The sequence below is a fragment of the Sturnira hondurensis genome, unplaced genomic scaffold (genome assembly GCF_014824575.4).
Source record: "Sturnira hondurensis isolate 20B ecotype Veracruz unplaced genomic scaffold, ASM1482457v3 Scaffold0024661, whole genome shotgun sequence".
Classification (NCBI taxonomy): domain Eukaryota; kingdom Metazoa; phylum Chordata; class Mammalia; order Chiroptera; family Phyllostomidae; genus Sturnira; species Sturnira hondurensis.
In genome coordinates, this window is record NW_028097292.1 from 1 (window position 1) to 17,034 (window position 17,034).

Consider the following 17,034-nt stretch of genomic DNA (forward strand, 5'->3'; position numbering starts at 1 on the left):
CCTGGGTTGCAGGCCAGTTCCCAGCAGGGGACTCACGAGAGGCAACCATACAGTGATCCTTCTCTCCTTCCTTTCCCCTCTAAAGATAAATAAATAAAATCTTTTTAAAAAAAGCTATGCAGGAGAGAAAATATTGCAAATCATAAAGAAGACCACAGTGGCTTTTGTCTCAGTAGCCTCTTGTATTTACCACTGTTTTTTTTTTTTTCTTTCTGGATCTGCCTCTGGTGATGTCAGATAGATGTTGACCCCATCTGACTTTAGGCAATCTGCGAATACTTCCAGAGATCTGTCGTCTCTGGCTATCTCCGTCAATTGTTAATGTGGTTACTCTGCACTCACCAGTCAGGCTTAAACATCAAAGGGCCAGGGCAGAGACCTTCCTGGGGTCAGGCTACTGTTTCCCCTCAGGCTGCTGAAGCTCAGTGGGGAGTGGCCTGTCTGAGCAGGATGGCTGGTACATATGGTGGATGACTCAGTACCGTATCCTGGAGGCTACTCTCTCAGTTCTCTCCCCTAAACGTTTGTCCTTAGTCTCTCCTCAGGCGTCACCAGCCCACTCTGCTGCTGCCTTTGCCAGAGCCCAGGGTGGCGGCTGGAAATGAGAATTTGTGCATTGGCCTTTTAAATGGCTCTTGTGCCTCAAGCAGTCTATATCTCTGTCACCCTGCCACTTTTCGCTGCTGGTTTGTTATTTGTGTTGTTTCTGGGCTCTGGTGCTCTAGGCTGGGAATCCTAGCTTAGGGTTTAGACCCCATTCTTCTCAAGGGGATCCCACTGGGTGCTTAATTATCTCTGCGGCACCCAACCAGCCCTCTTGAGTCTCTACCACATTCCTTACCAGACAGGTTGTGCTGAAGCTGATCCCAGTTGAGCTATTTTGTCTGGAATCTTGGACAAATTATTTCACCCAAGAGCTTCCATTTCTCTAGCTGTAAAATGGGGTGTGATTGTCCCAACCACACAAGGTTTTTATGAGAATAATAAAGTGCTTGGTGTATGTGTGGTCAGTACAAATGATAGTCAGCTTTGTCCATTTTATTCTTGACATTTGGTCCATACTAGAATGACTCAGAGTAGGGATGGGAAACATAATCTCTGGGAGGCCTTCGGTACCCTGGGCACCCTGGCTTGGAAGGAAGGTATCTGGGACCAACTAGTTTTCCCATTCTCCTTGAGGGAATAGAGGTCCCATCAGAAAGGGCCAACTGGTCCCCTAGAATAGGACATCCTTTCTAACTCTGACGTTGGGACTGGACAGGGAGTGGCAGGGCCAGGGAGATATCTGTTGGCAGGAGGTGGGCCTAGCCTTGGATATGGGTAGATGCCTCTTTGGAGTGAGCCATTGAGCTAACGTTCTTACCAATTCTATCTGTTCCTATTTTCCCCAGACCTGGTCCCCAAGGAGATTGTGCAGAAGTGGCTGGATTATCTTCGGAATGAGCTGCCAACTGTGGCTTTCAAGGCCAGCACTCAGCATCAGGTCAAAAACCTGGTAAGCTGGACCCAAGGGACCTCTAGATCCTTTCAGGGTAGTCTGGAGCCAGGGATGGGGAATCATGACTTGGACTGGGGTCTCCAGCTCTTTCGTAATTGAATTCGGCCTTCAACTTTGAGATTTTTGCTTTACTGGATGACTTAGTATTAGTTTCATTCTATTTCTTCCTATATTATTTTTTTAAAGATTTTTGTTTATTTATCTTTAGAGAGGAAGGGAAGGAGAGAAGGAGAGAAATATCAATGTATGCTTGCTTCTCGTGAGTCCCCTGCTGGGAACTGGCCTGCAACCCAGGCATGTGCCCTGACTGGGAATCGAACCACGATCCTGTGGTTCGCAGGCGCGAGCTCAATCCACTGAGCTACACCAGCCAGGGCTATTTCTTCCTATATTATTACTCGTTAGGGAACATTTTTTTTTAGATATAAGGATAATAAAAATTGGAAAATACAGTTAGTTATCTAATTTTAAAATACATGACTATTTGTTTTCTCTTTAAAATATCACAGTACTTCCTAATTGTATTGTTAACACAAATACATTTTTATTGTAAAATATTAAAGAATACCAAAACATTGGTTTCTTTTAGGGGAGAAACTGGATGTTGGGGACATTTTTTCAATTTTGTACCAGGTGTAAAACCTATTTATTAAAAAATAAAGTAGAAAAAATAAAAACAATTATAGATAAAACTTAAATACCCTTTCAATAATACCCCTAATTCCAAACACCTTTATCCATATATAATCAGAAGGAACCACCATTGTCAGTATGAAAAGATCCAGATATTTTTCTGTGCTTTATATATACAGGGACAATAGGGACAATAGTGTTTGCAGGTATAATGTGTCATCCTGCAGCTTGCTTTTTTCCCTTGGAGATCTTTTTATAGAGATCTACCTGTTGATGCTCAGTAAAATTAATTTCCCATTTTTTATTGTTATAACCAGTGCATGAACACACACCCATGTACATGTTTGTATAAGTTACGTGTTGAGAGGTGGAGAGGCTGGGTCATAGGCTTTATGCATTTTATGTTTCCCTAAATGGTGACAAATTGTGCCCCCCAAATGGCTGTGCCATTTATCTCCCTGCCAATGGGGTAGATGGATGTGTGAGAAGGCCTATTTCCCTCTGTGCTTGCCAATATTTGGTATCATTACATATTTTACCCTTTGTAAATCTGGAAGACATGATGTCTCATTAAAATGTTTTTGACCTTTCTGATGTCAAAAATGTAAGAATCCTTTGCAATCAGGTTTCTTTTAGTTGTTTTCTACTTTCAAGTTATATCTCATTGACCTGTTTTTTATTGATGGATATTTAGATTAATTTCCATTTTGCAGTGGTGTGGTGGGTGAGTAAGGAAAGAGAGAGATGGAAGGGCATTCTGGTCAGAGGAGTTGGTGTCAGGAGTAAAGAGATGGAGGCTGGAATGACCTTGTCCTTTGCAGGCCGGGATGACAGGCATCCCTGTTGTGCAGATGAGGGCACCAAGGCCCTGAGAAGGAAAGCAGGATTTGCTGGGCACACACCTGTGAGAGGAAGAGTTGGGAGTCCAGTCTGGCATGTCTTGAGGCCAGGATGCCATCCTGTCCCTGCTAAGGGAAGCAAGAGATGTGTGTAGGCAGAGGCAGGGACAAAGAAGGCAGTGGAAAGACAGAATTTGTGGGTCTCTGAGGGCAGCAGAGAAATGGCAGGTATCCAGAGCCTGGGTGAGAAATCTTCCACTTTGGACTCGGGATCTCGATGATCACGAGCAGACCCTGAAAGTTTCTCTGAAATTTGAAAGTCTGGGCTCAGACCACATTTCCCACCTGATGCCTCTTCCATAATATCCCTCCTTTTCTAGAATCGTTGCAGTGTGCCAGTGGATCAGGCCTCTGAGTCACTGCTGAAGAGCAAAGCCTGCTTTGGAGCTGAAAACCTCATGAGGGTTCTGGGGAACTATTGCCGCCTTGGTGAAGTGCGCACCCATATCCGTGTGGGTGTTGTGGGTAAGGCACCTGCAGGGAGGTGACAGGGCTCTTCCTCGGCAAGGGGCGTCATTGGGGGAAAGGATTCTGGGAACTTCATGTCATCTCTTTTTGGGGAAGAGAGAAGCAGTTCAGGAAGGGTTTCATGATTTGTAATTTGGGTCAGTGGACACAGGAACACATACTCAGAATCACTACTGTGCACTGAATTTTAGAACCGTGGACCAAGTGTACAGGACTAGGCTTGGAGTTGACATCATCTTATCCTACCAGAGCTGGGAGACAGAGTGGTGAACATTTCCCTTTTACAGATGAGAACCCTGGGGCTCATAGATGACAAAGGGATTTGAAGGACTCAGCTCTGTGTGAGACAGTGCAGAGTTGAGGCTCAAACCTGGGCCCTTCTGGATCCCAGGGCACCAAGGGAAGGATGGTAAGTTTGGAATAGAGGAATGGAGAGAGATGGAGGTAGACTGTCAGGGAGAGGAAGTGAAGTCAAGAGAGAAAGACATTGGAGAGAAAGCTGGACATTGAGGAAAAAAAGGTATAGATATACATACCTGAATAGACATAGAAAAGGAATTTGGAAGCCAAGTGGTGAGGTTGGTGGCCAGTGGAAAGCAGAGACAGATTTAAATGACCAAGGCATGCAGAGAGACAGACATATGATCAGAAAGAAATACCAAATGGACATAGAGACAGATGTGCATAGAGTCCTGCAAGGAGAGATATAAGAGGGCTAAAGATACCACATGTATATGGCAAGGCAGATGCATACACATACCCAAAGAAAGAATGGGAGACAAACATAGGGATAGAGAGACAGATGTAGAGACATACACGTAGAAACAAGCAAGAACAATGATGGAGATACAGAGGAACACACAGGCCTATGCACACATATAGATCCATAAACACAAGTGCAGACCCACATGTGTAGAGGCATGTAAATGAGCAGACCCAGAGGAGACACCTCTAGAGACAGACAGACTGACCTAGGAGCAAAACATATGCAAACCAAGCCCACCCTTCACACTCCCCCAACTCTGCTTCTTTCAAACAGATAGACCAAAAGAGAGACACACGTGCCCAGATATACTAGGCCCTCAGATACAGCCACACACCCAGATTCACAGAGACAAATAACACAGACATGGGTATGATGAGATAGATATATATGCATAGAGAAGAGGGAGAGAGGGAAGAATTAAGGAGGGGATTCAGGAGACACAGGGAGAGAGAAAGCGACAATGAAACAGGTACAGAGGAGCATACACATGAAGACAGACCAGCCCACTGACAGAATGAAGGTGAGTGGAGTTGACATGGAAAGAATTATACAGAGGCAGAATTGGTGGGGTGAAGAGGAAAAGAGAAAGGACAATGGCTACAATGAAAGACTGTGAGACAAACCGGCAAAGAAAGAGATGCTTATAAACAGATGTACAGAGAAAGAGAGCTGTGATAGAAAGACTGAGTAGGAGAGAAAATAAAAAATGGAAAGAGCACATATTTAGAACGAGAACAAACAAGGTACACGTGTGCACACAGACACACGGAGAGGGAGAAGGAAATGGAAATATGTATAGAGACTTGCACACACAGGCGCATCTGTGAAAGAGCAGCAGATGTGTAACTTCTAGGACACAGAGAATTATGGTAATGTGAGACCCAGGAAGGGAGAAACAAGACATCCACAGGTCTGGAGGTGCTCATAGATGCCCAAACAGAAAAACACTACAAGCAGATGGCTGCTCAGAGAAACAGACATCTGGAGATGAGCCCCCATCCCCGCCCCACCCTGGTTAATTACACACCAGTACAGACAGTTTTCTGTTTCATGGACACTTCCCAAGGTGCATCCTCTGTTGGATCCTGTCACAAAGGCTTTGCAATGAGCACCTTTCCCAGACTGGTTATAGGTGGGAGGTGTCACTCCTGGAGAGAGGGACACATTGACCCAGTGTGTTTACAAATGGAGAGGAGGGTAAAAAGGCAATGTAGGGACTTGCTCAGGGCCTGGGGTAGGAAGGCAAGAGGCCAGGCTCTGATTTTGGCTTCCTTGTGTCCTGGTCACTGCCCCTGCCTGTGCTTCCCGCACACAGGCTGGCCCAGATATTCCTGAGGGCCCTTCCTGTACTGAGCCATCTGCTACTCTTTCGTAGGCCTTCCTAATGTCGGAAAGAGCAGCCTGATCAATAGTTTGAAGCGTAGCCGTGCTTGCAGTGTGGGAGCCGTTCCTGGGGTCACCAAGTAAGCACATGCCTGCTCCCCTACTTCTACTGACTCTACCATTCCCCCTATTCTCAGGCCTTCAGCCTGTGCCCCTTTCCTTATTTTGGAGTGCCATCTGATTCTTCCCTGGACATGGGAGTCTCATTAATAGTCTGTATTTACCTGGTATACCCTAGGTGTGGTCTATGCACCCAGCTGTGTGGTCCCCTCCCTGTTAGTTCCTTGAAGCCTCCTAACAGCCATGCAAGAACGGGCTGTGAATAAGCAGCTTCACTTCCTAGGTGAAGCAACTGAGGCTCAGAGAGTCAAACATTGACCTACTGTCCTACAGTTCAGTCCCTATTGGCAGGGGCTAAACTAGACTCAGTCCCAGGTCTGTAGGACCCCAGAGGCTCTGGCCCCACATCTCTCCACTGTCATCTGTATGTCATCCTCCACTCCTCACACCTCCCAACTGTGTGCCTGGAGCCTAGAGGATGCCAGACACTTCTGGACTCATCAGTGTCCTGCATCTTCTGATACCTCTCCTGCGCAGATTCATGCAGGAGGTCTACCTGGACAAGTTCATCAGGCTGCTGGATGCACCAGGCATTGTCCCAGGACCCAACTCAGAGGTGGGCACCATTCTGCGCAACTGCATCCAGGTGCAGAAGCTGGCAGACCCCGTAACCCCAGTGGAGACCATCCTGCAACGCTGCAACCTGGAGGAGGTATGCAGGATTCTGGCTCATGTCCTACCCCACAATGGTGGCCCTTTGTTCTCCTTCATGATTTCTTCCTCTCTTCCCCAGATTTCCAACTATTATGGTGTCTCTGGGTTCCAGACCACTGAGCACTTTCTGATTGCGGTGGCCCAGCGCTTGGGGAAGAGGAAGAAGGGAGGCATATACAGTCAGGAGGAAGCAGCCAAAGCGGTCCTGGCTGACTGGGTGAGGTGAGAAGGGGGTAGGAGGAGGGGTGAGGCTCCACAAAGTGGACTGAGTTGTAGCACTATGAGTCAGAGGTTAACCAATGACTCAACCTCTTGTTCAGAAGCCACTGGCTGGGTTTGGTTGTTTGCCCTCACTGTTTCTGACTTGGGAACTCATTCTTTCTTTGATTGGTGATTTGCTGTCTTAATGACATCACTGCCAATTTCTTCCCACCTCCCAATACAGTGGGAAGATCAGCTTCTACACACTTCCACCAGCCACCCACACTCTGCCCACCCATCTTAGTGCTGAGATTGTTAAAGAGATGACCGAAGTCTTCGACATTGAGGACACAGAGCAGGCCAATGAGGATACCATGGAATGTAAGTGAGGGCGAGGGAACTGGCCTGCGCTGCACTCGGTCTTGCTCTAGTGGAGCCGTACGGACCTGACAGCAAATTCTGTATTTGATATCCCTGCTTCTCTGGTCCTCCTCTGGCTTTCACAAAACTGTTTAACCAGCTCTAAGCTTAATGCTTTCACCCATAGGGTAGAGAAGTCTTATTTGGGCCATGGGGATAGTTGTGAGCTCTTGGTATATAGGGAAGAAAAGTAACACAGTACTGTGTACGGAGTGAGTTGTTCAGGAAATGCAGGCTTCCTTTCCCTGTCTCTTGGGACCTGAAGTGGACTGAGACTCTTCTCTTAAAAATCCCTTCTCGTGCTGCCATAGGCCTTGCCTTAGCCACTGCATGTCTAATTCCTATATTTTCATTCTCACCTCCATTGCTGGGTGAGGCATCTGAGTCACAGACAGGTGATATTTGCTGAATAGTGCATAGTCAGTGGCAGGCCGAGGTGACATTCAAACCAGCTCTCCTGCCCTGTTGTTGAAGACTCTCCCAGCTCAGAGTAGCTCAGTGGTTAAAAGGATGGACTGCCTGGATTCAAATCTAAGTTTTGTTTCTTGTTAGCTGTGTGATACTACTACACAGGTTACTTCATTTCTTTCTGTCTCAATGACATAATTTGTAAAATGGGGACAATAACATCTACCTATTGTTTAATACGTAAAAACACTTAAAACAGTGCCTGGTATGCACATGTATATTTAATTACTTTCTTGGTAAATGTTAGCTGTTACTGAGCCATGTGGCTTTCAAAAACCCCGGAAGAAAGTTTGTTTTCTTCAGATACCACCATCTGCAGCCCTGGCTTATATGGCTCCTCCTTCCTTCTCTACCATCCCGAAGAAAGGTATCTGGTACCCAGTGCTCTCTGGGCCTGTCTGTGGACACTCTGGGGTAGTAGACAAAGCCCTGGCTGGCCTGCCTTCTAGTTTCCCTGTTTTTCTTAAGGACGAGTAGTTTCCCTTCTCTGGGCCTGTTGGTGTCCTTGGATTACAAATAAGGTTAAGAGAACTTGGGTGCTTTAGAGTTTATTTCCCAGATGGCTTTGGGCAAGTCAGCCTCCCTTTTCTGAACTTTACTTTCCTCTTCTGTTCAGGGGGTGATTGGGAGGAATTCCCACTCCCATTCTTATAATGATGCTTGGCCCCGGCTGCATGTGAGGGCAGGAGGGGCTCTGTCGCTGAGAATGGACTTGGACAAAAGATAGAAGTCTGGGCAATTGAGAAGAGGGAGAGGTTACTAGTGAGAGTTTCCTAAAGGAATTAGCCCTACTGTTGGATCTTGATGAGTGACTTGGGGAAGGGAATGGGAAGGACATTTAGAAGCATATGTGAGGGTGGTGTGGGCCCAGGCAATGGGCACATTTGCAGTTTGCAAGGGAGGCCACCTTCAGGCAAGGGGCTGGAGGGAGGTAGAGAGCGGCCTGGTCCTGGGGAAGGCATACCAATGGTTGTCATTTACAGAGAAGTGTGTTAGGTGAGCACATTGCAGGCAATCCTCTGCTCTGACTCATAGCAGCCCTGTGTCATAGGGTTTGTGGCATTCTCATTTTCCAGATGAGGAAACTAAGGCTCCAAATCCAGCTCCCAGCAGGTGATTGCCCTACTGTAAAACCCATTCTTTTAATCCTTTGTCCTGCGGCCTCCCTCCCCACTCCCCTGGGCAGTGTCCACATATCCTTTCCACTGAGGCCTGACCAGGAGGCTAGCAGCAGGGCAGAGCCAGGGCCCTGACAGTGGTGTTGGTTGTGTTAAAGGTTTGGCTAATGGAGAATCTGATGAGCTATTGGGTGACATGGATCCGCTCGAAACGGAGATCAAGTGGCTCCACTCTCCGATGATGAAAATAGCAGATGCTTTGGAAAATAAAAACACCGTCTGTAAGGTACTTGTCCCCTTTCTTCATGGCAACCCTCTCCTCTATTTAGGGCTCTAAAAAATGGTCTCTCCCTTCTGTCTGGCTCCTACAAGTTCTGCCTATAATGGTGGGGAGCTGAGCGTTATTCACTTGTTCCCTGTGGGCTCCGTGGGCATCTGGTGGGTTGCATCCTTTGCTAAACAGTGGCAGGTCCAAGGAGGAGGCATGCTCTCTCAAGCAGCTTTCCTAGCCTGGTTCTAGCCCAGAGAACAGGTACGCCTGTCCAGCCACCTAGTTGTCCAGGTGGCAAAGCTGGGTATCCCTGATTTTTTCTTCCCTCAAGCTAGTATCTGGGATCTCATACACAGTTGGTCACCAAGTCTCATGGCTTATTTCTCTCAAATCTCTTGAAGCTGTCAGCTTCTGCCTGTCTCCACCATTCCTATAACCCAAGCCTAAACTTCCAGTCCTCTCTCACCTGGACATAGGTCCCATGGTTTCTTATGGCCCAGTCTGACGATGTCACCTCCCTTGTCATGGCTTCCCCTCCCCTGTTAATTGCTCTCCAGCACCTACTGGACCAAGTCAGTGTGCTGTTCTCTGACTCCTAGAAGCTTTTTCAGCCTCTTCTTCTGCTGGTTTCCCCATCTCTGCCCTTTGTGATGTCACACTTTAGGGTGTTTCAGACACACATGTCTTCACTGTGATGGGAGACACACAGGCTAGGGACGGGGGCAGAAGGTGGGAGAACATGGATCTAAGGACCCTAATCTCTACTACTTGTGGGTCAGGGAAGCCTCTTGAAGGCTGAGGAATTCTCTGAGGGAGGGTGTGGCCGCAGTCCATGGATAGGGGCTCAGCCTTTGCTCATGCTAAGGTCCAAAAGGGTGAAACTGGGATGTTTGGGGAAATTGCCAGTGCTGTTGGGTGGCTGGAGTGGGGTGGAGGCAGGGAAAGATGAATCCGGAGTCAAATCACACAAAGTCTTGAGTTTGACTTTAAACCATGGGTAATAGGAAAACCCTGAAAGTTAGTTATTTTCTTATGGGTCAAGGAGTTTTATTTTTTCCATTTTGTTTATTTAAAATATTTTTTTCTTATTTATTTTTGACTAGGTAATACATGTACATAATATAAAATTTAAAAGGTACTAAAGGGTGTAGAGTGAAAAGTAAGTATCTCTCCTGTTTCTGTCTCCCAGCTACTCTGCCCCCTCATTGGAAGCAGTCCCTAGTAGTGGACTTGAGTGTCCTTCCAGAACTATTTCATCTTTATACACACACATATATGCACACATATACACATAAAAGCAGATACAGAGATCTATTTTAATTCAAATAGTAGCATGCTAGTCACATTCTGCACTTTGTATATTTCACTTACGAATTCATCTTGTAGATTGTCCCACATGATTACTTAAAGAACTGTCCTTCATTTTTGATGGCTACATAAGAAATTCTTAAGAATCTCTTAAGCAACATGGTCAGATTTGTTTGATAGAAGAATTACTCTGGCAGCTGGGGTAAAATTCAGATAAGAAAGAAAGGGGTCAGGTGGAGGCTGGGGGTGTAGGAAGGAAACTGTCATCTGCATTCTCTAAGGGGTGATGAAGCTTCCCTTCTGGTCAAGATGGCAGTGTAGGCAGACATGGCCCGCCTCTTTGAACAACCACATCAGAACTACAACTAAAATATAGAACAACCATCACTCAGAACCATCAGAAATCAAGTTGAATGGAAGTCTGACAACTACGGAATTAAAGAAACCGCATCCATCCAGACTGGTAGGAGGGGCACGAATGTAGAATGAGCTGCTCCCACAACCATGTGGATAAAAGTTTGGGAGGGATATCTCGGAAGTGAGGAGTCCCAGGCCCGCACCAGGCTCCCCAGCTGAGGGTTCCAGTGCCAGGAAGATGAGTTCCTACAGCTTCTGACTGCAAAAACCAGTGAGGATTGAGTTGGTGAAAGAAACTTCTGGACCTCCAAGCAATTCCTCTTAAAGAATCCACACAAGGACTCACCTACTCAGACTCACTCTCTCTCAGCCCCAGCACCAGGGTAGCAGATTGAAAGGCACCAGTGACACACAGGGAGAAACCGAAGTGTCTGGCATCAAGGTAAAGAGAGGCCATTGTCCCTTTTCTAAGCCCTACCCCCACAGAGCTGGCAAGCTAGTGCCGTATCTGAGACTCCATCAACCTGGCTGACACTGATTGACCTGCCTTGGAGATCCCCAGACTTCATCCCACCCAACTTATGGGCCCACCTCAGCTGCTTTTTCATAAGAATGGCTGGTCTTGGCTTATGCTTCACAACTTCCTAAATCCTCTCAAACAAGCAACAGCTGGCTTCAGTGAGCCTGAGGCTGGCACTAGCAGCAGCCAGTCTAGATTCAGAGCTTGGCTTCACCTGGGAATTTCCAGGCCCAGCATGTGTAGTAGCCACCTCAGATTGCTTTACAGCTCAGGCAGGGTGGCCCCAAACACAGGCTGGGAATGACCTTAGCCTGTGCCACCTGGGAAACCCCAGGGCAAGTGCACCCAGTGGATAGCTACAGACCATGTTGGAGCACCACCACCCTGCCCCTACACAGCTGATCCTCCATGGAGGGCAGAGCTTGGTGGTCAGTGGTCACAGCCAGTCCTTGCAGCTCACAGGCCTGGTTAAGTCCCTCCCATTGATCTGCCAACAGCGACCAAGACACAACTACAAGAAGAGGGTGTACTCAGCCCACACAAAGGGTGCACGTTGAGGACCCAGCTTTGATGATAGGGAGGCTGTGCCACTGGCCCCTACAGGACACTTACTGCATTAGGCCACACTACCAAGACACAGAGTCAAAGCAACTCTACCTAAGTCATAGAAACACAGGGAGGCTGCCAAAATGAGACAAACATGGCCCAAATGAAAGAATAGATCAGAACTCTATAAAAAGAACTAAATGAAATAGAGGTGAGCAGTCTATCAGACACAGAGTTCAAAACACTGGCTATGAGATTGCTCAAGGAGGACAGTAGCTTAGTGAGGACCTCAACAGCATAAAGAAGATCCAGTCAGAAATGAAGGATACACTGATTGAAATAAAGAACAGTTTACAGGGAAACATCAGTAGAATGGTTGAAGCCAAGAATGTAATAAATGGTTTAGAGCATAGGGCAGCAAAAAGCAACTAATCAGAACAAGAAGAAGAAAAGAGAATGTTCTAAGATAACTTGAAGAGGTCCAACATTCACATCATAGGGGTGCCAGAAGGAGAAGAGAAAGCCAGAAATTGGAAATCTATTTGAAAAAAGAATGAAAGAAAACTTCCCTAATTTGGTGAAGGAATTGTCATGCAAGTCCAGGAAGCACAGAGAGTCCTAAACATGATGTATCCAAAGAGGCCCACTCCAAGACACATCATAATTAAAATGTCAAAGGTTAAAGATGAAGAGAGAATCTTAAAAGCAGCAAGAGAAAAGAAATTAGCTACCTTTAACAGGGGAGTTCCCATAAGACTGTCAGCTGATTTCTCAAAAGAAACTTTTCAGTCTAGAAGGGATTGGCAAGAAATATTCAAAGTCGTGAAAAGCAGGGGCCTACAAGCCAAGATTGCTCTACCCAGCAAAGCTATCATCTAGAATTGAAAGGCAGATAAGGAGCTTCCCAGACAAGAAAAAACTAAAGGAGTTCATGATCACCGAACCATTGTTATATGAAATGTTAAAGGGACTTATTTAAGAAAAAGAAGATCAAAGCTATGAACAATAAAATGGCAAAAAGAACAGATCTATCAAAAATTGAATCTAAAAAAGTAAGCAAACAAGAACAGAGGTAGAATCACAGATACAGAGAGTGTTTTGATGGTTGTCAGACAAGAGGAGTTTGTGGGGGAATGGGTGAAGAGGTGTGGGGATTAAGAAGTACAAATAAGTAGTCACAGAATAGTCATGGGGATGTAAAGTACAGTATAGGAAATGGAGTAGCCAAAGAACTTACACATGACCCATGGACATGAACAGTGGTGGGGGAGATTTTCTGAGGAAGTGGGGGTTGCTGGGTAGAGGCAAGCTAAGGGGAAGAAGTGAGGACAACTGTCATAGCATATTCAATAAAATATAATAAATTAAAAATAAAGGTGGGGTTTAAAAAAAAAGATGAAGCCTACACTGGGGCAGTGGCAGGATTTCCAGCCATTCCCATCCTCACTTTGTTTCAAAGGTTTCCGTGGTGCTTCTAGGAAAATCAGTGTAAAGTTGTGTGTTTAAGGGCATCCCCTGATAATATTTCTCACTGATCCCATAAGCCCCAGAACAAGTAATTTTTCCTCAGGGACCTATAGCGGTCCCCCGTTGTATACTAAAAATGGTAATATGTGTGTGTACATGTGTACATATGCATATTTTTTGTGTGCACACATGTGCGTACAATGGTACATGGCACATAGAAAAATTTCTGTTACTAGCTTTAACTACACACATGTACCTTCAATTCCAGGAAAACAGACACCTTTTTGGGTGCCCAGGTATGCTCTGTGCTTTTCCAATGTTTAGTCAGGAGTGACTCTCCTATCAGTAGAAGTATGTTGACCACCACCATTCCCTCAACCTCTGCCACTTACACTGTGTCTCTTTGGTTGGCTCTTACTTACTCTGACTTGTAGTGTTGTTGGTTGTATCCTTTTTAGCCTGGCTTCTTGAAGATGAGACTGCATGTGACTCATTTCTCCAGTATGTCCCTGCACATAGCTGACACAGAATAGGTATCAGAAGACATTTGTTAAATTGACTAAGACCTTGAAGGGTCACTTGAATGAAGAATCATTGTAATATCAATTGTCACTGATCAAGTAACTCCACTTTTTCATTTTCTTTTTTTATCTCTGTACATATTTTAATAGTTTTTGGTTAACCAGTTTTTAAAAGGCATGGCATAGCATAATAATATACTTTATCTGATTCTCCCCAAAGCCAAATTTTTAAACAAGACAGTTGTATGAAATTAAATAAGTTTATTATGATAAAGTTTTGAAAAAAGTCTCACCATGCAAAACCAGACTTTAACTTAGTTATTACATATAACCACAAATATTTTATTCTGCTCTTCATGCCGTTTGGTGAATTGATGATATCTCCTTGAGAATCACTGACTGATTTTATTGTCAGACACAGGCTAACCTTCAAAAATAATGGTGCTCACATGAGAGTGGTTTACCCTCCGTTTTACACATTAGCCTCTGCTCAGTAGAATAAATCCTTCTTCAGCCCACACCATAGCCAGAGGGTGTGCAAAGCATGGTTCCTAATTCCCCTAGTGGGCAGCTGGCTGTGTGCTGCTCCATGGCCAGGCTACCCTTGGTGTGGCCGGGAGAGGAGGCCTGCTTTGGTACATGCAAGTTCTCCCCATAGGAGAATTTCAAGAAATGTGCCCCATTAAAGAAAATGTGGGAGGGTACCACTTTTTCATTTTCTTTTGTGAAAGCCATGCAAGCTCCCCATTATCCACCCCCTTTGACAGATGATCAGAATGTGGCTAAGGGGTTAACTAAGCATCTGCTAGTCTATGGTGGAGCTAGAGTTGGAGCTAAGTTCTGCATGGTTCCAGTCTCCCTGTTCTTATCCAAACCTGTTCCTGCCTCCTCTACAGATGTCTTTGGGGGCCCAGACCTCACTGCTCTTCTCTCTCATCAGACTGGAGAGCTCACTGGGTATTGCACTAGTTCGAACCGTCATCAGAAGGGGTGGGCTAAGCGCAATGTGGACGACTGCCCCAGGAACGTCTGCCCAGTGGACCGTCGCCCAATGATACAGAAGATCATGGAGACAGACCCCCTGCAGCAGGGCCAGGCTCTGGCATTCGCCCTGAAAAATAAGAAGAAGATGCAGAAGCGTACAGGTGGGTTTACCAGACAGCACCCCCATGCTCCCAAAAGGGTCCACTTTGGGCCTGATTAGGGGCTCCTGAGTGAGCACCTTCATGTATCCAGTCCTAGGCAAGGGTTAGGGGGCAGGGATGGGTTGGGAGGCTCACTTATGGGCCTCCTAACCTATCCCTGGTTCTCAAACTTGAGGTTTGGGCACAGTGGTTCTCAAACTTGAGGTTATATTAGAACTGCCAGAGAACTTGTTAAAAGACAGATTTCTGGGACCCACCCCCAGAATTTCTAGTTGACTGGGTTAGCCATGGGAAGTGAGAATTTGTGACTCTAACTGCTTTCTAGGTGATGCTTTTGTTACTCCTCTGGGGACCACAGTTGGAGAACACTGGCCTAGTTTGTGATAACCACCAGTTATTTATCAGCTGCTTCCTGTGTAATGGGAAGCTTATAGGCCATATATAATGTTTACTTTATCAACAGGCAATATACTCAAAATCCAAAATGTAGAAAAGGATATGCAGTAAAATGTCTCTCTCCTTCTAGTCCCTTAGTCATCCAGGCTATCCTCCCAGAGGTAACTGTTATTTCCTTGTATCTCATTCCTGAGATAAGTACACAGGCAAACATCTATATATTCTTTATTATCTTTTTCTATACAAGTGCTGGTCTACTGAACATACAGTTTGCCACATCATTTTAATATATATATATATGAGATATTTCCATGTCAATTCACATGGAAATTTCCTCCTTCATTTTAGCGGTGGTCTGTTGTGTGGCTGACCCATTTATGTCTTCATGCTCTACTAATCTTCACTAACTCAGTGCAAAAGTCTAACTCACATTTGATAAGTGAGGAAATGGAGCCCTAGAGACATTAAGTGACACACTCAGGGTAAGACAACTAGTATTTAATGGAACCAAAATGACAACCTAAGATTGATGGGCCCCATAAATTCTGTTTTTTGAACCAGGCTGTGTTTCTAACCATTCACTCTTGGCTTGGTTCCACACTGAGGCCTGGAAATCCTGAAATTAATAGCCCTGGAACTCCTGGTATTATTGGGGGGTGGGGAGGAAAACAAGAAAACAGACATTGACAAAACAGAGTGATCACCATAAAGACACTGAAAGCACAGTGAAGGAGCCTAACCCAGTCTAGAGGTGGTAGTGGGGTAGGGGTGAGCAGAGAACGCTTTCATGAGGACCAGTAGGGTGTGGCTGGGAGGATGGGAAGGGAGAATTCAGGCTCAACGTCCCTACTGTCCCTTTGCTCTGAGAACCTTGAAGGTAATGACAGAATGCTAGTAAGTTCAGCTCAGTAAAAAGAAATTGGTGTTTTGATGCTAGAAAGGGATAGAAATACTTGGAATCCAGTGAGTCTGACATTCTAAGGTAGAATCTGTGTTGGGGCGATCATTTCAGACAGATAAATGGATCTTCCCGAGAGGTTGAGCAGCAGCTGCTAGAAGCCCACCATTTTTGTTTAATGTTGGGGGTAAGTGAGCCAGTTTGGGAGTTTGGTGCAGCTCCTGCAGGACTCCTGTTGACAAGCCAGCCACCAAGTGACTGTCCACCTTTCTCCATCTGCAGATAAACTCGCCACTAAGCTGTCTGATTCCATGATGTCTGCCCTCGACCTCTCGGGCAATGCTGATGACAGTGCTGATGACTGATTGACTGATCTCACCCCTGCACTCTCCTCTTGCCAGTTCCAGTGGGATGGGGGAATACAGATGAAATAAAGTGGTTTGCTTTTCCCTGAAGCACTTGTATATTTAAAGAATCCCTCCATATCCCCCCGACACTGTTCCATCCATGCTCCAGGGGAAAGTCCCAAGTACCTGGAACTGGCCAACCCAATACCCTTTATTTAATTCTCACTGTGTTTTACAAGAGAAATAAAAGCAATTAATTATAACAGATCTGATGCTAACAATTTATCCCCCACCCTGTAGGTTGGGCTGGTTGGGAGTGTGGGGGTCTGACCCCTTACCAAATCCTCTTGGATACCTACTGGATTTTTCAGACTGTAAGATTCACCAGACCGTAAGATACACCTAGGTTTTAGAAGAGGAAAATAGAAAAAAAAAATTTGAAGCAACAAATGTGGTAAAATATTTAATAACATAAATAACATAGGCTTCTGTCCCCCCTCATGGCTGGGTAAGCTACATTTGGACTGTAAGATGTACCCCTTTCCCCCCCAGATTTGGGGGAGTGCATCTTATAGTCTAAAACATAACAGTAAATACACAACTAGAGGCTAGGCTGCTGATAGACCTGGG

General features: G+C 45.6%; 1 protein-coding gene across 1 annotated transcript; it reads left to right on the plus strand.

Moving 5' to 3' along the window:
- Positions 1 to 1,357: 1,357 nt before the first annotated feature.
- Positions 1,358 to 16,521, plus strand: GNL3L (G protein nucleolar 3 like; the record flags this gene model as incomplete). Its single annotated transcript, XM_037038609.1, has 9 exons — positions 1,358 to 1,495; positions 3,351 to 3,495; positions 5,640 to 5,727; positions 6,245 to 6,419; positions 6,501 to 6,643; positions 6,867 to 7,003; positions 8,787 to 8,914; positions 14,559 to 14,763; positions 16,340 to 16,521. Coding segments are annotated over 9 exons (1,242 nt in total), but the record flags the coding sequence as incomplete, so codon positions are not given.
- Positions 16,522 to 17,034: the final 513 nt, after the last annotated feature.